Source organism: Schistocerca piceifrons, chromosome 7 (assembly GCF_021461385.2).
Source record: "Schistocerca piceifrons isolate TAMUIC-IGC-003096 chromosome 7, iqSchPice1.1, whole genome shotgun sequence".
NCBI classification, from domain to species: Eukaryota; Metazoa; Arthropoda; class Insecta; order Orthoptera; family Acrididae; genus Schistocerca; species Schistocerca piceifrons.
This window is the reverse complement of record NC_060144.1, coordinates 80,598,437-80,620,141: the sequence shown is the minus strand read 5'-3', so window position 1 is coordinate 80,620,141 and position 21,705 is coordinate 80,598,437. Positions and strand designations below refer to the sequence as shown.

Below are 21,705 nucleotides of genomic sequence, written 5' to 3'. Positions count from 1 at the left end.
GGAAAGACACGAAAGCCAAACTAATCCCTTGCCTTCATGTCGGTGCTTGTAGACCAGCATCGGAGTCGCGCTACGTTGCATATACGCTACAGCAACAGCCTGAAACAGAAATTTCGTGATCGCCCCTTATACGTGTCACACATGAATTCACGAGACAGTACTGAAGTTTGACAGTGCTTGTCCTTAATCATAAGATGTCGGTTATGTTTCATGAGAAGATCCACTGCAATCGTGATGATATATACTTTGCAGATTATCTTGTTCATATATATGTATGAGCCCACTAGTAAATGTTAAAGCAACGCCTTCGGACGCTAGTCGCATTGTAAAGAACATCACCACAGAGCGCAAGACGTCTACAGTGAATGGACAATGTCTACCGCCTTCCTTATGTGATCTTCTGACTGTTTACTGGATACGACCTTGCAAACGGCACGTTCGCTGTCACACGTCACAGCGTTGCTCCAATAACTAAAAGAATTAGTCTACGCTACGAAGTTCTGTAGAAATGTACATCTTATAAGAACAGAGGCCGAATCACAAGCTCCTCGAAATAATTGTTGTACAAGACTCCTGTAAAGGCCTTATTTCACAAACGTCCCTCTTATCTCAGTGTGATTATGTGTGAAACAAACAAAACTAATGAATGTTAATTTGTAATCAACTGCAGATTATACGAATAGTTTCAATCACATATTGCCTATGAAATAAAATAAACAAGGGAATTCTATCCAGATTCTCTTTGTGCGTAATAGGACGTGCTGCTCTAGTATATACGGGCAAGGAATATTGCAATACATCCGTAAAAAAAATGGATATTAGAAGTATGGGGATTCTGAAAGAAAAACGGGGTCTCTTACCCTTATTTGGCACCATTCTGTATTACATATACAGTGTGGTCAGAGCCTGAAGAACTTGTGAGGGTTGTGATGAGAAATATAATGGGTAAGAAAAAATTCAATACGCTGCTGCGTTTGCGTTTTCATTAGCTTTGAAATTAGCCAATCAGGTCGTTACTCGCTCCAATTCAAGCAACCTGCCAGAGACAGTGTCGTCAAACATGTTCTTCCTTTGCTTTAATCAAACGGATCGAAAGTAGTTTTTGTTCACTTAGCTAACATTTATCATTTCCGGAAAAGACACATTTGAACAAGTGGTAACTCATGGGCCAACAGAAGTACGTGCATTAGCGGACTTTAGCGCGTGCAAGTGCTTGAATTTGTGCGCGCAACAACCTGATTGACTGTCTCAGTGCTAATTAAATTGCAAGCGGCGGAACGCATCGCATTTTTTCCTAACGATTATTTCTTAGAACAACTTACCCCGCAACACCTATATGTCAAAATCTTGTAAGTACACGAGCGTCAAAAATTATAAAATTGGTTGTACCTACTGTTAATCCCACTTTACATTACCATCATTACGTTGTATTATGTTTTACAGGTACCTGAATATGCCTTAATGCTGAAATTGCAATATTAAAATAAAATTCCAACAGCTAAAAGCATGATGACATCATTTAAAGACCCTTACAAGCTTTTAACATTATTTCTGATCATCCTGGATATATTTTCTTTTGGTGCTTGATTTTCTGTGAAGCAAGGTGAAATAAGAAGACACTCTATCTCCTATTCGTGATTAATTAATTCTTGAAGCAACGGGAAAATCTGCCTTATGGGAACGACTTGTGATTCTGTGACTGTTCATATCATAACGTGTACCATACATGCGATAATCTGACAACGTGCCAGAAAGACCATATCAGTGACATTTCATTGGTTCATTTCTACTGTAAACATGAATGCTATGGTACATCAAAATATAAAGAAACATGGTCCCAACGGAATCATACTGTAAACTAACGTTTACTTATGTGTACTAACATACAAAGAAAATTTCTTGAGAATTTCAGAGTTATTTCCTCATATTAGAATTACGTGTTGTTGAGAATTAATTTTGGAGTACATACATATTTAACGACTTTTAACCACATTTTATGAAATCAAACCCATGTGCGTCTAACTTTCTGCCTTTTAGGAACACCTCATGCGACCCAGAGCAGTGTCGTCTTCTACCTTCAGTATCTTCCCATTTTAGCAGATCCTGAGTCGACTTTCGGACGCTTAAGGTCGACTATGACGAGACTTTGGACCAACTTCATCAAGTATGAGTAAGTAAGAATTAATTTTTTCTGATAAATTCTGAATTGGATGTTTTCCAACTGGATAAATTTTTCTGCACTTTACTGTGAACAGCACTTCGCCAAATTGACTTCACTGCACTTGAAAGAAGTAGAAATCACTGTCGAAAATTGTGAATGTGCACAGGAACTGTCATGCTATTTTTGCACAATACTGTACGACGTACAGATTTCTCACTTTACTTGAGGTCCTAACATTCTTGCGCAAGGAAATTGTAGGCAACAGGGGCACTCATAATATTCCTTCTGTCAGAAACGACCATGTTCACGTAAAAGAATTGACACTAAAAATAATTGATGTTTTAAGCTGAAGGCGAATCTGTTGACAAAATGGCAAAAGGGAGAGGAAATATAACATGCAACTAATGAAATGAATATAACATTCACGGTCTTATAATAACTAATAACAAAAAATCTTGACTCCTACAAAACTTTGACTATTACACTCACTTAAATTGAAAGCATTACTGATATTTACCAAAAAACGTGAGCAAGCTCCCACATCGGTTTCGGAGTGACATAGTACGACGAGTTGTACGATTTAAACAAACTAACCAAAACGTATCTTTCAGTTTTAATGTTTTCACGATGTTTAAAGTTTCACCCACGAAAATCATCCTGTTATTTCCAGATTCCTTGAACTCACCTGGAGTAATGGCGAACAATATATGACAACCATATTTTCTCTGCGTAATGCATGAAACAACTCGTAATTCGTCATGAAATTAGGATAAGCATACTATCAGACGAGTAACACTACAGACACATTTATATATAGAAAAATGAAGAAAAAAATGGAAATTTTCGCTTCAATACAGGAAGTTCGAGAATGTGTAACACTGTTGAATAACAAAAAACCGTAAACTATGTCAGGAAAAAAGTTTTCACATTGATTACATATTACAATCAAAAATAATTAACGAAAAATTAGGTTCAGTTTACTCTCTGAAAATTACCAAAAAATTCTTTAAATTATTTGGAACAATGTTACGTTTTAGGCCACGAAATGTGTGGGTATCAACACCCCAAGGGAAGGGGTGGTTTTATTGACGCCCATTATGTCTCCGACTGAAAGCTTTTCGTGCCGATTCTGAGCGGCAGAGTGTCTGAAATGCCTCCCTTGGCCACCCATGAGAAAATTGCGTGTTCCAAAGCTGGTTGTCGCGATACTGACCACCGGAGAGGCATCAAAAGAAGTGGTACCCTTGAGCGGAACTGTCGTGACATTTGGTGTCAGTGGGGCATAATTAACCCACCTTACACCCAGTATGACTTTGGGAGCTGAGGTCTTTTTTTCGCGTGTGACGAGACCTTGTTGTTTGCAGCGTCGTCGAGCCGGAGACTGGTTTCGCAGGGAACACACTTCTGTTGTAGATAGCTTTGAGCCAAATCTCAAACTTATGCGTCGCAGTGGGAGACAATTGCGGTGTTTCGAAGAAGTGAGACTTTCTTGTGCAGTGTAGTTCACAGCACGTTCTCAGTGTCAAAAATGATTCGCTTAGTAGACTCTTTACTCCTGTGTCCGAAGAGTGTAGCTTTAATATCACATTTTGAAATATTAATCTACGCTTAGAGGCAGTTTATTACACTTGTGCTTTAACATCACGATCCGCGCTAACCACCGTAAGCAGTTCACTTACCAGCTTGTCTCTCCGCTGTTCCAATGTCGTAGCGTCCACATTGTTTCCTACGATAGCAGTTTATAGCGAGGATCACTTTGATACATACTGTGGTAACCAAAACATAATGACCGCTGTTCCCCGCGACGTTGGATGCCGTTGCGGGCACGTGACGCGGTAACAAAAGTATGTCAGCGGAGCAGACAAGGACGGGGGATCACCCTAGCGAAGATACGGGCTGCTAATGGGGAAATCTATTGAGATAGGCAATGTGGTGTCACCGCCAGACACCACACTTTCTAGGTGGTAGCCTTTAAATCGGCCGCGGTCCGTTAGTATACGTCGGACCCGCGTGTCGCCACTATCAGTGATTGCAGACCGAGCGCCGCCACACGGCAGGTCTAGAGACACTTCCTAGCACTCGCCTCAGTTGTACAGCCGACTTTGCTAGCGATGGTTCACTGACAAAATACGCTCTCATTTGCCGAGACGATAGTCAGCATAGCCTTCAGCTACGTCATTTGCTACGACCTAGCAAGGCGCCATTACCAGTTACTATTGATACTGAATCATGTACAGTCAAGAGCGACGCTCATCATTAATGGATTAAAGTTAAGTATTCCACCAGCTACGTCCGTTTTTCTAAAGTCTAATTTCCTTGTCCTGTTCCGGACCTCACGCCAGCCTGCGTGAGCCAAAACGCGTGCCTTTTCGGCTTCCTCTAGTACCCGGTGTTGGCTCTCCTGCCAACCCACAACAGGCAACTCTGACAGAGGGCAGATTGTTATTACGTAGAGCCTGTGAACGAGTAGCTCGAAAACGGCGAAGATGGTCGAATATCCTCGTGCTACTGGTGTGAGCATCTACGGAAAGAGGTAGGGGGACAGTGAAACTACCACCAGGCTCTAAGTGCTTGGGCGTTCACGACTCTTCACAGAACGTGGGATGGTTGTTTGGTTGATTTGGGGGAAGGGACCAAACAGCGAGGTCATCGGTCCCATCGGATTAGGGAACAATGGGAAAGGAAGTTGGCTGTGCCCTTTCAAAGGAACCATCCCGGCATTTGCCTGGAGCGGTTTAGGGAAATCACGGGAAACGTAAATCAGGATGGCGGGACGCGGGTTTGAACCGTCGTCCTCCCGAATGAGAGTCCAGTGGGCTAACCACTGCGCCGCCTCGCTCGTTGCAGAACGTGGGGTTCGGAGGCTTGTACTCTCTGTGAAGCAGGACAGATGGTGATCTGTGGCACCTCTGCCGAAAGAGCACGGAGCTGGTACACTACACACGCAAGTGTTTCGCAGCAAGCCATTCATCGTACATTGCTAAACATGGAGCTCCGCAGCAGACCACCCCTACGTGTTCACACGTTGACACAGTGACTTCGTCAATTACGACTGCAGTGGGCACGCGATCATCGGGATTCAACCATCGATCAGCGGAAACGTTCCGGCTCTGCGGGTGAATCACATTTTCATTACACAAGGTCGATGGTCGTTGCCACAAACGCCGTCATCGAGGTGAACGGTGGCTCGAAACGTGCAGCGTACCACGGACGCAGGCTGGTGGAAGCAATATTATGCTATGAGAGACATTCTCCTGCGCTTGCGTGGGACCTGTGGTAGTAATGGAAGACACGCTGACAGCTGCGAACCACCTGCATCTCTTCTCAGCAGTATAACTGTCGTGTTTCGGAGCCAGAACCGTGCTGCAGTGGTTTGAGGAGCATTATAGTGAACTCACGATGATGTCTCGGCAACCAAATTTTCGTAATGTAAGTCCAATGGAACCCATGTGGGTGGCTATTGGACGCCATCACCGCATACGTAAATCAGCGGTCTGTTACTTACGTGAATTACATACTTGTACGTAGACATGTAATTACACATACGTCCACAAACATACCAACAAACTGTCGGATTCCTGGCTCGCCGGATCAGTGATGTATTTCGTTCCAAAGACGGACAAACAAGCTACTATGTTTTGACTCATCAGTGTAAGTCCATTAAGTTCACAATACGTACCATCCACCGAAAACGTTTCTAGACATGCAGCTTGTTAGTCAACAACGAACTTCAGCTACTATTTATATTCACTCTGCTATTAGATTTACATTGCTGCCTATCGATACGTTACTAAGCTCTTTCTCTGACAGAATACTAAGAAAATAACAACTTGCTAAACTGTTTCAAACTGGATGCAATTGAACACGAGCTGGCCGAAGTGGCCGTGTGGTTAAAGGCGCTGCAGTCTGGAACCGCAAGACCGCTACGGTCGCAGGTTCGAATCCTGCCTTGGGCATGGATGTTTGTGATGTCCTTAGGTTAGTTAGGTTTAACTAGTTCTAAGTTCTAGGGGACTAATGACCTCAGCAGTTGAGTCCCATAGTGCTCAGAGCCATTTGAACCATTTTTGAATTGAACACGTTTATGTTTTCAGAAAGAACAAAAAGCATATTATTTAATACTCAAATGCAAAAAATAAACAATCCAATGCATTACATTTCGAGAGTTCTTTTTTTAATATTTAGTGCGTCAGTTGAAGCTACAGCACGCCTCAGTGTTTGTTGCCTCTTTTTAAATCGCAGAAAAAACATGCGCCAGAGACGTTGATCGGCCGACACCAAAGAGTATGCATCAACTGAATCTGTAACTCAGCGGCCGGCCCATGGAGTTTCGATGTGTCAGTATTATCTGCGCTGTAGCGACGCCTTTGCCACTTCACTAAAGAACGCGCAGGATTTCATGAATGTCGCGGATGAAAGCGCTATTTTTGTTAAGTAAATTTTTCGCCAAAGGAATTCCAACTGCTTCTTTCACCACCGAGTACCAAAAAGGTACGTTCGACGCTAGAATATCATGTTCACATCTCATAGAGTGATTGGTGTCGCTACAGTCTCTGGAACGACAGATTTATTGGTCTGTTTGAGTCGGATGTATCTATGGTGGTCCCTGCATCTCTTCCGCATTCTAGGAGTCGTCTGCCCTATGTGGGCAAGGTCATACACGCAGGGCGGGCTTTATAAGATCCCCGATATTGTAAACAGACAAGAATAGCGATCATGAAATAATTTTGAACCATTTAGGTAATTCTGTACACTTATAGCTCGCTTACACATGATTTCACACGAGATGAAAATACTTTTAACAGAAATAGGTGAAGTAGAACGAATTTACTTAATTTTTGAAACTGCTAAATGTGGGAGACAAATTGTGGCCTAGAATGATAACGATGCATGAAATAGGTGGTCTTCGAAAGATAGCGAAGTTCTCTGTATGGAGGTGAAACGAGAACCGACGCGAGAAAAATGCTGCCAATGTGCGTGGGTTTCATGAAATTCACGAAACCTCTAGTGGTTTTGTTCTGTGATTCATGACCTCACGAGTTTCTTTCTTTTTTTTTAGTCTGAAGCGGCCCAGCTTGCTGAGGTTGGCACCACTGATGTATCACGTATGCACCTCATTGAACAGCAAGTTTAAAGAGGGGCTAGTCTCGATAGCAAAATAAAAACACTTTCAGCGACGGCGTTTACGTGTCCGCTGCTGTATGGACTGGTTGTAGTTATCGAACAAGAAACCTAATGCAGTGGTTAAAGTAGATAAGGTGCACAGGTACTGCAATGTCGAACCATCACTGTTGGCGGAACTTTACAGTCACATTGCTTAGGCCATTACTTACTCAGTGTTGCGTACTACCCTCTTACAGTATAACGGCATGTTTCGTGCGCAGATCTCTGTGGAAGCGGCGTGTTCAGTATGAGCAGAAATATCGATGTCGCGGAATGACAAAACCATTTCCTGAAGCCTGTCACTTTCCACCTCTTGGCCACAGTGCAAAATTAACAGCATTTTAGGATCTGGCTTAGCACAGTAAGTGGTCATTATTCATCCTTCTGCGTGTTCTGCTATTCTTTGCACATTATACAATATTTCGAAAAAATGGGAACTGCTTTATTTTGAGTACCCTTTGTCGAAATACTGTAAGACTACACCTGTTTTGCTCATTACTTGTAAACACACATAAGACCACTAAATGTTTCGTTCCAAATTAAACTGTTAATTACGCTATGTCTCAAGCGTTATCAGGTTATGTCTTGCAGCTACATAAATCTGACTACTCAAAGCTAACTAACGTTTCTGTCCAGGCTGGCCGATGTCTGAAAACTAAAGACTGTAGGTTGGGTGCACCTCAACATAGATGTTATCTGAATAGGTTATCGCACTAACTAATATAAATTTACTATTTTCAAACTAGATTTTTTTAGCATTACGTCAATTATACACAACAGGAGAATAAATGATTTTATATCTGAAAATGTTTTAGAATTAGCGTTAAAATTAATGAATTCTCGTTCTTACAGTCATATTTATTGTTACCATCATCAAGGTAGAAACTTCTACTTACATTTATAAAATTCACGAAGTAGTAAAACATTGAAATGTGTTGTTACCCAAATTTTGCTGAAGTGTAAAAGTTTATAGTACTGTGTCCCTCAAAAGAGGCCGCTGTGGAATCTAACAGAACATCCTGAATCTGAATCATCATTTTCTGGTCACCTATCTACGAATCATCAGAATTTTCAGTCATTAGGGCTCTCCTTTCTGCGTGCTGCAGTTTTCAGTACACCGCTGCTGGGAAAGTTTTCACAACCATAGTGACCGAAGTAAAACCGTCTAATGCGGATTTGAATTAAATGTACGAGTATGATTAGACTTCAGCGGCACAACGGATTAGTGACAATGAAAATTTGTGTCGGACCAGGACTCGAACCCTGATTTCCCGTGTATCGCTAGCATTCGCTTCAACCATGTCGCCTATTCGTGCGACGCCTCACGGACCGATCCAAATCTCCATATACCGTTGTGTGTCTACGTCCTTCACTCACACCGTTGCTGTAATTCGCACACAGGGAGAGACTTTCATTATCACTGTCACGGTCTTGTCTAGGCACGAGATTGTATTTGCAGTGTAAAGTAATACGATGTATAATGCAATGTCCTTCAGGCATGGGCCGCGCTGGTTAGCCTGCGGTCTCGGGCGCCTTGTCACGGTTCGCTCTGCTGCTCCAGTCGGAGGTTCGAGTCCTCCCTCGGGCATGTGTGTGTGTGTGTGTGTGTGTGTGTGTGTGTGTGTGTGTTGTCTTTAGCGTGAGTTAGCTTAAGTTAGATTAAGTAGTGTGTAAGTTTAGGGACTTTGAGGTTCGCCGATGACATTATAATTCTGTCAGAGACAGCAAAGGACTTGGAAGAGCAGTTGAATGGAATGGACAGTGTCTTGAAAGGAGGATATAAGATGAACATCAACAAAAGCAAAACGAGGATAATGGAATGTAGTCAAATTAAATCGGGTGATGCTGAGGGGATTAGATTAGGAAATGAGAGACTTAAAGTAGTAAAGGCGTTTTGCTATTTAGGGAGTAAAATAACTGATGATGGTCTAAGCAGAGAGGATATAAAATGTAGACTGGCAATGGCAAGGAAATCGTTTCTGAAGAAGAGAAATTTGTTAACATCGAGTATAGATTTAAGTGTCAGGAAGTCGTTTCTGAAAGTATTTGTATGGAGTGTAGTCATGTATGTAAGTGAAACATGGACGATAACCAGTTTGGACAAGAAGAGAATAGAAGCTTTCGAAATGTGGTGCTACAGAAGAATGCTGAAGATAAGGTGGGTAGATCACGTAACTAATGAGGAGGTATTGAATAGGATTGGGGAGAAGAGAAGTTTGTGGCACAACTTGACTAGAAGAAGGGATCGGATGGTAGGACATGTTTTGAGGCATCAAGGGATCACAAATTTAGCATTGGAGGGCAGCGTGGAGGGTAAAAATCGTAGAGGGAGACCAAGAGATCAATACACTAAGCAGATTCAGAAGGATGTAGGTTGCAGTAAGTACTGGGAGATGAAGAAGCTTGCACAGGATAGAGTAGCATGGAGAGCTGCATCAAACCAGTCTCAGTACTGAAGACCACAACAACAACAACAAGTTTAGGGACAGACGACCTCAGCAGTTTGGTCCCGTAGAACTTATCACAAATTTCCAATTTTTTTCCTTCAGGTATGCATGCATTTCTGAAAGACTTTACGTAGTATATCGCACAACACAGAAACTGCAAATGCTAGTAATAATGTTGATTTGTTGTATCTACTGACTTTCAGAGAAATTCGAAAATGTTGTAGGAGCTCGTGGTACGGACATTGCCTTTGAGATGCGGTCGTGTTGGCTAGTGTGTATCTGTCAAGATGTCTGAAAGGACTCTTACTCGAAATTAGTGAGTGCACTTGCACTTTGGTCATTGGCTAGCAACAAATCGCTTATTAATTCCATTAGGTGTCACATATTGAAAATTATTCTATTGTTTAGCGACACCATTCGCAGCTGACTCTCAGTTGTTCGACGATAATGCTTACGTAGTTCGTGACTTTCTGCAAAACTGTAGGAGTCGTGACCAAGGCGCTACTAACTGGGCCTGCTACTTTAACGAACTGTTTGACAGGTGTCTGTGCTGAATTCTTGTAAAATGTATTTACTGTTACTGAAAAATATCCTTGTGCTAGACATTTGCACATGAGATTTCAGTATGACGGAACATCTTCACAGTTTAGACGTAGAGCGGCTCATGGGATAGATCTAATGACTCACGAATGGATCGACTGCTGTGACCATTGTCATTTGGAACATGTACACTCCTGGAAATGGAAAAAAGAACACATTGACACCGGTGTGTCAGACCCACCATACTTGCTCCGGACACTGCGAGAGGGCTGTACAAGCAATGATCACACGCACGGCACAGCGGACACACCAGGAACCGCGGTGTTGGCCGTCGAATGGCGCTAGCTGCGCAGCATTTGTGCACCGCCGCCGTCAGTGTCAGCCAGTTTGCCGTGGCATACGGAGCTCCATCGCAGTCTTTAACACTGGTAGCATGCCGCGACAGCGTGGACGTGAACCGTATGTGCAGTTGACGGACTTTGAGCGAGGGCGTATAGTGGGCATGCGGGAGGCCGGGTGGACGTACCGCCGAATTGCTCAACACGTGGGGCGTGAGGTCTCCACAGTACATCGATGTTGTCGCCAGTGGTCGGCGGAAGGTGCACGTGCCCGTCGACCTGGGACCGGACCGCAGCGACGCACGGATGCACGCCAAGACCGTAGGATCCTACGCAGTGCCGTAGGGGACCGCACCGCCACTTCCCAGCAAATTAGGGACACTGTTGCTCCTGGGGTATCGGCGAGGACCATTCGCAACGGTCTCCATGAAGCTGGGCTACGGTCCCGCACACCGTTAGGCCGTCTTCCGCTCACGCCCCAACATCGTGCAGCCCGCCTCCAGTGGTGTCGCGACAGGCGTGAATGGAGGGACGAATGGAGACGTGTCGTCTTCAGCGATGAGAGTCGCTTCTGCCTTGGTGCCAATGATGGTCGTATGCGTGTTTGGCGCCGTGCAGGTGAGCGCCACAATCAGGACTGCATACGACCGAGGCACACAGGGCCAACACCCGGCATCATGGTGTGGGGAGCGATCTCCTACACTGGCCGTACACCACTGGTGATTGTCGACGGGACACTGAATAGTGCACGGTACATACAAACCGTCATCGAACCCATCGTTCTACCATTCCTAGACCGGCAAGGGAACTTGCTGTTCCAACAGGACAATGCACGTCCGCATGTATCCCGTGCCACCCAACGTGCTCTAGAAGGTGTAAGTCAACTACCCTGGCCAGCAAGATCTCCGGATCTGTCCCCCATTGAGCATGTTTGGGACTGGATGAAGCGTCGTCTCACGCGGTCTGCACGTCCAGCACGAACGCTGGTCCAACTGAGGCGCCAGGTGGAAATGGCATGGCAAACCGTTCCACAGGACTACATCCAGCATCTGTACGATCGTCTCCATGAGAGAATAGCAGCCTGCATTGCTGAGAAAGGTGGATATACACTGTACTAGTGCCGACATTGTGCATGCTCTGTTGCCTGTGTCTATGTGCCTGTGGTTCTGTCAGTGTGATCATGTGATGTATCTGACCCCAGGAATCTGTCAATAAAGTTTCCCCTTCCTGGGACAATGAAATCACGGTGTTCTTATTTCAATTTCCAGGAGTGTATATACACTGGTTGCCCCTTTTCAAAGTTTACGATGTCTGTAGAGGGATGCACAACGCCTTTACGAATTTAACCTTAAATATTTCATAGTCTCAGTGACCATAATGTTTCAGACAGAGGATAATCGTAATGTCCATCTATTAAGTTACCCACACCTCCTATTCTGATCCACATCCTATTCCACTCGTAAAGACTGTTTGTAAGCCTCCCTATCAGGTTTAACTCCTTCGATTTGGAACTGTGTCAAATGCTTTACGGAAACCAAGGAGCAGAGAATCAACCTTAGCACTGTTACAACGGCGTTTTGGGTCTCGGAAAGAAATGGGATGGACTCAGTTTTTCACAACCTGGGGGTTTCCATAACATTGTTGGTATTTACAGAGCAGCTGCTGATCTCCATTGCAATGATGGACGCCAGCATCAAATTGATTCCATAATTCTACAACAAATGACAGTGAGCGATGTAACTGCAGGACTGCGTTCTTGTGCACGTTTCCTGCGAACATTATGATAAGCTGTAGTGGCACGGCTACAGTATACTTTCACCAAAAAAAATTCAAGGAGAGGGCCCATTTTATTACGTAATCTAGTATGATTTCATAGACAGGGTGGGAAAATACAGTGCGTAAATGATTTAAAAGGTCACTTTTTTAGAGTCCGTCGTTTCCGCCCCCTCCCCCCCCCCCCCCCCCCCCCGATCACCCATTGCGACGCAGAAGTTAGAAATTTGGCTCAAATGTGCCTACAAACAAATCCTATATAGTCGTCGAATATGGGGTATCACGGAAACCTGCTTCCTCGGATCGCTAGACAACAATTCAAGCAAATTGTATTTATGAATTTTATTACGAAAGATAAATGACAATACTTAACTTTGAGAATTACATAGATGTGTCGCAATCAAAGGGCGACATTCGAAATAAACAAGCTTTTTCACTATAAAAATTTCAATACAAGCGAAGTAATGAGCTTCGACGCTTCTATGCATGTCGCTAGCCTTGAGGCTCCTGTTCGACTGGGCCGCATCCACTCGGGCGCGGCGCTTACGTCCTCGTCATATAGCGGCCGCTGCTGTCGCTTTGTCGTCCTGGAGAGGGGTCGGTCAGTGTGCTACTGGCTGACGTCTTGTCACAGCTCTCTCTGCTCTATTGTTCCAGACTGGCGTGCCGGCGCTTGATTTTACGCTGTAGCACAAACTTTTTCTGTAATGATGCAAAAGCGTGGTCCCCTACCACGTCACCCTCAGGCTCGGCGACTATTCGAAGTTGTCGACATATGCGGAAAAAGGCCAGAGCTGAGACGTTCGTGGGAGATGTAAGGTTCATTAACTGCACATTGACATCAAATTTCAAAACAATTCTGTCCAACGCGATCACTGATGTGTCACACGATGGGAATATGGTCACCCACTCTCCCCTTGACTGTATCTCAGCCCTTCTCTTGCCATCTCTGCGATAGAGGTCAGATGCCACGGAGTACTAAAGTAGCAGTTTATTGTCATTCAGATGGAGGACGTCGAGGGGTTGCCTCATCTCAGGCGCCTAGGAATTTGTAAAGGGTTGCCTGTGCACAGGTACATTTTCAAAGTGCTCAACCAAGGCCCACAGGTGGCAGCGAGGGTTTGGCCAAACTGGGGAGCCTTAGTGGGAGACTACACTTTTCTGTTTATGTACATGTCAGCGTCACGTGACACGTGATCACGACACAGGAGAGTGTAAAACAGCAGGGCTAAGTAAGCATAAACACCCTTTGCTACTTTGGATAATGTTCAAATGTCGCCTAATGGTTTTGAACGATCCCTAGTCGTTACACCCTGCATGCTAGAGCATTGTGATGACGTCACCATCATATGACAAGTCCACAGAGGTGTTCGGCAGAGCTGTGGCGAGATTTGCTGCCAGTATGACATCAATAACACACCTTACACTTCACTTGAACTTCTGAGCTCTGGCCTTTTTTCGTAGGTGTCGACACCTTGGTGTTTGAAACATAGCTGAGTTGGAGGGTGACGTCTCAGGGAACCACACTTTTTCACTATTACAGAGGGTGTAGCACCTCTGAGTCAAATTTCACACGTCTGCGTCGCAGTGGGGGGAAATGACGGTGTTTGAAAACAGTGACCCTTTCAATTCACCTGCGCAGTGTAAAATTGGCAAGCTCTTAATAGGCACTCCAACTTATGTCGTCTGCCGCAAGTGTGGACAATGTATGTTGGGTTGCTTGTCTTAAGATGCGTGAAATATTTTCTGAACCAGATTTATTTTGTCCACCACATGTATAACATTATTTTTGGATTAACTTCGTAGCACTTCAAAATTCAATATTAAAACGCGATTTCAGATGTCAGAATATTTTCGATTAGAGATGTATAGCACCTTTAGCCACTATTTCTTTCTTTTTGTACCAAATTTCACTCAAATGATCACTTTCTGAAAAAGTTTTACTTGTTGAAGCAGGTGTATTGTGACAGTATGGGTTAAATTTACTCTCTGGGTGCGTCGTTTAGACCCGCTGTCCGTCTCGTGATCGCCGTTAACGAGGTTTAGAATATATTTCTCTGGAATGTACTAATTTCTAAATACAAAATTCAAAAATTTCTTGCCATTAAAGACAGCTTTCGCCAATTCGCCTTCGTCATCATCCTTCTAAAACATCATGAGTTAACAATGATGTCATCACAGATAATGGGCCAGAGCGTAACTTAAGAACAGTTACGGATATCGTAGGACTTATTGCTTGAAATACTTGAGATTTCCATTACTGATGCGTAAAGGCATTTTTACATATTCGAAACAAGATGTTGTAATTTCAGTGTTATTGAAACTGATCGATTTTATATGGTAATCACGAATGACCGAGATAAAAACATAGTATACTAGTGAATTGACGAGTGGTTAATGTTTTAGCGTGAAAAATACTAAGTACAAATAATTGAGAATTGGGATTCGACAGAATTCTGAAGAATAGCAAACGGGCACGAAGTGTGAACAGAGGTAGCGATGATTGCACATGCCCCTAACTGTTAATGGTTTCGATGTGGAACGGGAGAAACTCGTTAATCTACGCCTTGTTTGCTTCGGTGTTTCACCACAAGTGTGTCTGACAACGGTCATCAGTTTATTCCTCAGCACGGGTTTGTGTGCCTGTGACTGGTGCGTGACCTAGGTATATGCAACTAGAACAACCACAGCTGTTTGTTTCTAAATAAGGCTATTTTTGTGTTAGCAGAAGAGTCAACACCGTGTTACGAGTGGAGGCCGAAATGCACGCGTTTTAGCTCACGCAGGCTGGCATGAGGAGGGAAGAACTATACTGACGGGAGGTCTGGTGTATGACAAGGAATGAGAATTCAGAAAGCGTACATAATTAGTGTGATACTTAACTTTAATCCATTAATGATGAACGTCGCTCTTGACGGTACATGATTCACAATATTATCTGTTCAGAATACATTCTTGAAGTAACTATAGTAACTGAATATGGCGCCTTGCTAGGTCGTAGCAAATTACGTAGCTGAAGGCTATACCAAACTGTCGTCTCTGCAAATGAGAGCGTATGTAGACAGTGAACCATCGCTAGTAATGTCGGCTGTACAACTGGGGCGAGTGCTAGGGAGTCTCTATAGACTAGACATGCCGTGTGGCGGCGCTCGGTCTGCAATCACTGATAGTGGCGACACGCGGGTCTGACGTATGCTAATGGACCGCGGCCGATTTAAAGGCTACCACCTAGCAAGTGTGGTATCTGGCGGTGACACCACAGCTATCGTCAAGAGTGCGACTGAAAGTAAAAATTATGTTTATTTTGTGTTAGTAGCTTGTAATAGTTTTAGCGTTCAGATTATGAAGGTTATCCTACTTTGAAGGGAGAAACATTCCTGCTTTTTTTTTTCACACATACACATTTTCCAGCACGGTAGTTGAGCGTGTTCGGTTAGAGGATTAGCTGCGCTCTGTAATAAAAAAAGTTGAGTGAATGGATGAACGATGAATTTGGACGCTCCGCTCCGAACATAACGAACAAAATGAGATCAATAAAAAAAAAAAGTGGATAGCGTTCGAGCTACGTAAGACAAACGTGTATGAGACAACGGTTCGACTTTCGTTCAAACTTAATTTCTGTAGTACGTTTGTCAATTCTGTCACATTTAAAAGATTTGCACCTAGACTATTCGTGTATGAGACAACGGTTCGACTCTCGTTCGAACTTAATTTTTGTAGTACGTTTGTCAATTCTGTGATATTTAAAAGATTTCCTCCTACACTATTCGTTCTCGCTACATTAGCAACGTCTCACCATTACGCAGGTTAACTGCCACATGGGGCTTGCCTCTGTGTTTGGTACTCGATGTGCAAAGTAGTTGCGGGTATCTTAACAGGCTGCATGTATAATGGATTTCGCAAATCACGACAGGCATACATTTTCAGGAAAATTATATGCGTTTCTTCATTTACTTGTCGTTAGTTATATAAATATGTTTGTTCTAATAATTAAATTTAATTAAAAATAGTAAGTAGTCAAATAATATGAAATTCACTAAAACTTCACGCATATACACGCGTTCTTTTTAATCGTATTACCTCTTTTTTTTCGTTATTGTTCGTTGCATTTGGTCGGGGCAGACATCACAAGACACTCTTGCAAGTTCGTCGTAGATCTTGTCGCCCAGTTTTTTTTTTATTGACAGAGAGCAACTAGCCCTCTGACCGAACACGCTGAGATACAGTGCCAGCATACGAAGCTCGAAAGCTAACCCCTTGACCACCATGGTCTCTAACGTCTGGCACTTTTGCACAGAGACATACGCAACATAACAGACGCTTAAAACTTCTCTTACGATTTTCTCGGAATTTTCAGAGTAGTTCACCTTACTACTTGCACATTACGTTGTTTTAATGGCGTACTAAAGGTGTACAAAGTCTGAAGTAAATCTGTGATTCCACCTTCGTGGTCTCCTTTCGTCGGAGGACACGTGGCTGTGTTTTTTGTTTCTACATTCGTTACGAAGGTATGAGAGGTAGTACGTGTATTTCAAATAGCATTCTAAATTTTTCATTTGATTATACACTTTCTCTCCTGAAGACCTGCTCAAAAACGTATCATGTAAATATGACGTTACTAAAACCGTATTCTATGTTCGACTGCCCTGGCCAGCACATTCTCCAGATCTCTCACCAATTGAAAAGTCTGGTCAATGGTGGCCGAGAAACTGGCTCGTCACAATACACCAGTTACTACTCTTGATGAACTGTGGTATCGTGTTGAAGCTGCATGGGCAGCTGTACCTGTACACGCCATCCAAGCTCTGTTTGACTCAATGCCCAGGCGTACCAAGGCCATTATTACGGCCAGAGGTGGTTGTTCTGGGTACTGATTTCTCAGGATCTATGCACCCAAATTGCGTGAAAATGTAATCACATGTCAGCTCTAGTATAATATATTTGTCCAATGAATATCCGTTTATCATCTGCATTTCTTCTTGGTGCAGCAATTTTAATGGCCAGTAGTGTAACACATAGTGCAGATAGCCGGGGCAACGGAACTCGTCCACTTACTGGAGCTGACAGTAACCGAAGGGGGACTCACAGAAAATGCACACCTGTAACTCAGTTCGCCGTTTTTGGTTGTAGTTTTGTATAAGTGTGGTGCACACCGACAAAGAGAAGGTAAGGGTGCTGCTCATCTATGGAGAACGTAAGTTAGCAGAACAGTAATTTTAATAATGTTTTCTTAATTACAGTACATAAGCTGTAGTGTGGTAGTTTCAAGCAGTGTACAGTAAAGATAGTCCCTTTTCTCGTGTTTTCATTTATTTACTTACAGATCCAACAAATGGAGTTATGCAGTTAAGAATATGTTCGCGTGAATGGTATACTTTGACACGTGTATGAACACGAACGCGTGGATTACTGAATAAAAGATACGGAGTGCTATTCAAAAAAGACGTATCTTCGTAATGTACAAAGTTACGAGAAAGGAAATTATGCTGTTTAATGTCTCTCTGGTAGATAAATGACATTTTTTTGGTACATTTTCTATTTTACTGCCGGACGCAAAGCTATTTGAGGTGGTCAAGATAAATGAAACACCTAGTTTAAGAATAAAGAAGTCGTTTGAATAGACTGTTGATACTGAAACCTTCTATGTGACAGCGGCTGACATTATTGGAACCTCCTCTTTTGTTCCAGGACTCCGTCTCCAGAAGGCGAGCAGATAGTCTGGGAACCTTTCGACAACAGCAACCTTTACTACTTGCACATTACCGACACATTTGAACTTAAACAAGATGTTTACAAGGAACGTATGGACTTCTGGCACCAGAACATTCCACTGTAAAGGAATGTGGACGTCTGTATCGGTTACCAGAAAGTCTGCTAATTACATTGTTGCTCAACTGTGTGCATTTGTTATTTTGTATACTGTAGTAATGTGAATTATTCATTGAAATAGTGGGTGTTTATAAAGTCACAATTTTCCACTTGAACACTATATTAAAGGCTCTTAACAGCGTGAACATAATTCATATACTTCTTGATACAAATTTAGTTCATTTCAATGTGATGACCCTGCAAGGTAAGCGCAGGTCCCATCGTTCCTACGTAGCCCAAAGAGTGCTTGTTAACACTGCTAGCTTTGTTCTACGCCTTCAAAACTGTGGTTTTTCAGTTGTTGAAGATTATCGTATATTACTTGATACACCTCGGACTTCATAAATCTCCCAACGAAAATGTCCACTGGATTCAAATCGGGTGAGCGGTGAGTCCAAAGTCTTGGCAATGCTCGGCCAGTCCACCTCCGAGGAAATGTGGCATTCGGGTGATAACGATGTAGGCGGTCAGCAGTGTCAGCTGTCCTTTGTTGTATTGTATACTTTCTTTTATACTGGCTGTAGGAGTGTCGGAATCTGTAACGTTAAGACAGAAGTGGTAAGGAACTTGATAAACACCCTGTAGAAGAAAATGAATTTTGAGAAAATCTAGTGTGGAGTATTACAGAGTGAAGAAGAAATACTTTTATGTAAGAGATTAACAAATAAATGAACATAATGAATTACTTTACATTCACTTAAGATAGACATTGCTTACTATCCTTGGATTTGCTTTCAGCATTTTTACACTGGAAGGCTAAAGAAACTGATACATCTGCCTAATATCGCGTAGGGCGCCCGCGAGCACGCAGAAGTGCCGCAACACGACGTGGCATGGACTCAACTAATGTCTGAATGGGGGGGGGGGGGGGAATTGACACCATGAATCCTGCAGGACTGTCCACAAATCCGTAAGAGTACGAGAGAGTGGAGATTTCTTCTGAAGAGCACATTGCAAGGCATCCCAGATATGCTCAATATTGTTCATGTCTGGGGAGTTTGGTGGTCAGCAGAAATGTTTAAACTCATAAGAGTGTTTATGGAGCCACTCTTAGCAATTATGGACGTGTGGGGTGTCGCATTGTCCTGCTGGAATTGCCCAAGTTCTTCGGAATGCATATCGGACATGAATGCCTCCAGGTGATCAGGGAGGATGCTTACGTACATGTCACATGCCGGAGTCGTATCTAGACGTATCAGAGGTCCTATATCACTCCAACTGCACACGCCAGACACAGTTGCAGAATCCCTACCAGCTTAAACAGTCCCCAGCCGAAGTTCAGAGTCCGTATACGTCCGTCCACTCGATACTATTTGAAACGAGACTCGTCCGACCAGGCCACGTGTTTCCAGTCATCAACAATCCAATGTCGGAGTTGACGGGCTCAGGCGAGGTGTAAAGCTTGGTATCGTACAGTCATCAGAGCTACACGAGTGGGCTTTCGACTCCGAAAGCCCATTTCGGTTCGCACGCTGACTCTTGTTGATGGGCCAGCTTTGAAATCTGCAGCAGTTTGCGGAAGGGTTGCACGTCTGTCACGTTGAACGATTCTCTTCAGTCGTCGTTGGTCCCGTTCTTGCAGGATCTTTCGCCGGCCGCAGCAATGTCAGAGATTTGATGTTCTACCGGATTCCTGATATTCACGGTACGCTAGTGAAATAGTCGTACGGGAAAATCCGCACTTCGTCGCTAACTCGGAGATGCTATGTCCCATCTCTCGTGCGCCGACTATAACACCACGTTCAAACTCACTTAAATCTTGATAACCTGACATTACAGCAGCAGAAACCGATCTAACAACTGCTACAGACACTTTCTGTGTTATATAGACATTGCCGACCGCAGCGCCGTATTCTGCCTTTTTACATACCTCTGAATAAGCATGCGTATACCAGTTTCTTTCGCGCTTCAGTGTATATTATGTTGGATCAACCAGCAGGCTCTTAAATGATGACTAATTTTGTGGAAGTATTCCCTTCTTGATTGATGTCTTGCATCTTGTAGCTCCTATAGATTCATCTAATACGCCTCATGACAGTCTTTCACTTCACAGTGTGGTGCATCGAGCCTTGTTTTTATTTTTACTCCGTAGCTCTGACGTCTGATTAACTGTGCGCAGAACTTCCTTAGCGTTGTGTCCGGCGATAAAATACAACAATCATGCTCTTATACCAGGTCTGCCACAAACGAATCTGTTCGCATTACAAAGGACGTATCTGTCGTCATGTGTGTCTTCAGAAATATTTCCAGGGTGAGAAGGGAGGTTAAACTCTCAAATTGTCACTTTTCATATTAATGAGTTGGTTAGTTTCAAGACGTTTCAGGCCACAAGAGGTGAATGTGATGGGTGACACAGAAAAACTTGTATCGTTGAGAACTGACGGTCATCCGCTCACTTCCAGAAGAGTATGTGAATTCTCTGTACTCTAGACTGCTTGGGGTGTGGCAGAGTGAAGCGGGCGGAGGGGGAGGGAGGAGAGTGGTAAGTGCGCCCACCCCTTTCGGACGCCTATGCTTGTCTTAGCGAATTGGGGTCATTGTAACTCGCCTGTGAGCTGTGTCCATCACTGCTGAAACGTGCTGCCGACTGCTGTCCAGCCACGGTCGCATTGACCTGTCCAGGGCTTTTCTGTCCATCGCTGGTGCCTCAGTCTCTCGATGTTAACGAAGATGCGTCCGCGGCTCGTGGTCTTGCTGTAGCGTTATCGCTTCCCGCGCACGGGGTCTCGGGTTCGATTCCCGGCCGGCTAAGGGATTTTCTCTGCCTCGAGATGACTGGGTGTTGCGTGTCTTTCATCATCATTCACTCGCAAGTCGCCGTAGTGGCGTTAAAGAACTTGTGGAGCCGCGGCCAAACCGCCCCGCGAGGGGTCTCCCGGTCACCAATGACGTGCGCTCATTATTATTATTAACTAAGATACAAAATTTTATTATCTACGTTTTCTCTCGGTCTTTTTCCAGCAAATCTGCCTGTGTTTAGAACTGCGAAACAAGTGTGTATTAAAACTGCCTGACAGTGTCCAGAAAACTGAAACAGCATATTGTTACTGCATTGGACGTGTACCTTACTTTTTGTTGTTATATCTGTTGTTCGAGCTACTTCTCATTTTAAGGCACATCGAATCTGTTTGAGGACCGTTGCGTGACGGTGGGCGTTAACGTACCCAATAAACAGACTTCTTCACTACCTTCTCTGGTTCAATTCTTAATGACTACTCATAAAAAGAGGGTTAGCTCCGTACGTCTACTAGATCATGTAAGGATTCAAATATCGAACTGAACAATTTTGCACAACGGATAAGGCAAGGGGAGGTCACAAGCAACCAAAGGAGCTAGCTCATTGAAAATATTAGCATCGCAGTCAGACACCATACATTGCTATAGTAGCCACACTCTAACGTACTGACTGCATTAG

General features: G+C 43.7%; 1 protein-coding gene across 1 annotated transcript in view; it reads left to right on the top strand.

Moving 5' to 3' along the window:
- LOC124805445 (venom carboxylesterase-6-like) overlaps positions 1-18,258 on the top strand; it is a 135,751-nt gene extending 117,493 nt beyond the window's left edge. The window contains exons 9-10 of the mRNA XM_047266007.1: positions 2,038-2,170; positions 18,111-18,258. Coding sequence (XP_047121963.1) covers positions 2,038-2,170; positions 18,111-18,258 — 281 coding nt within the window. The remainder of the gene's footprint in view (positions 1-2,037; positions 2,171-18,110) is intronic.
- The last annotated feature ends 3,447 nt before the right edge of the window (positions 18,259-21,705 follow it).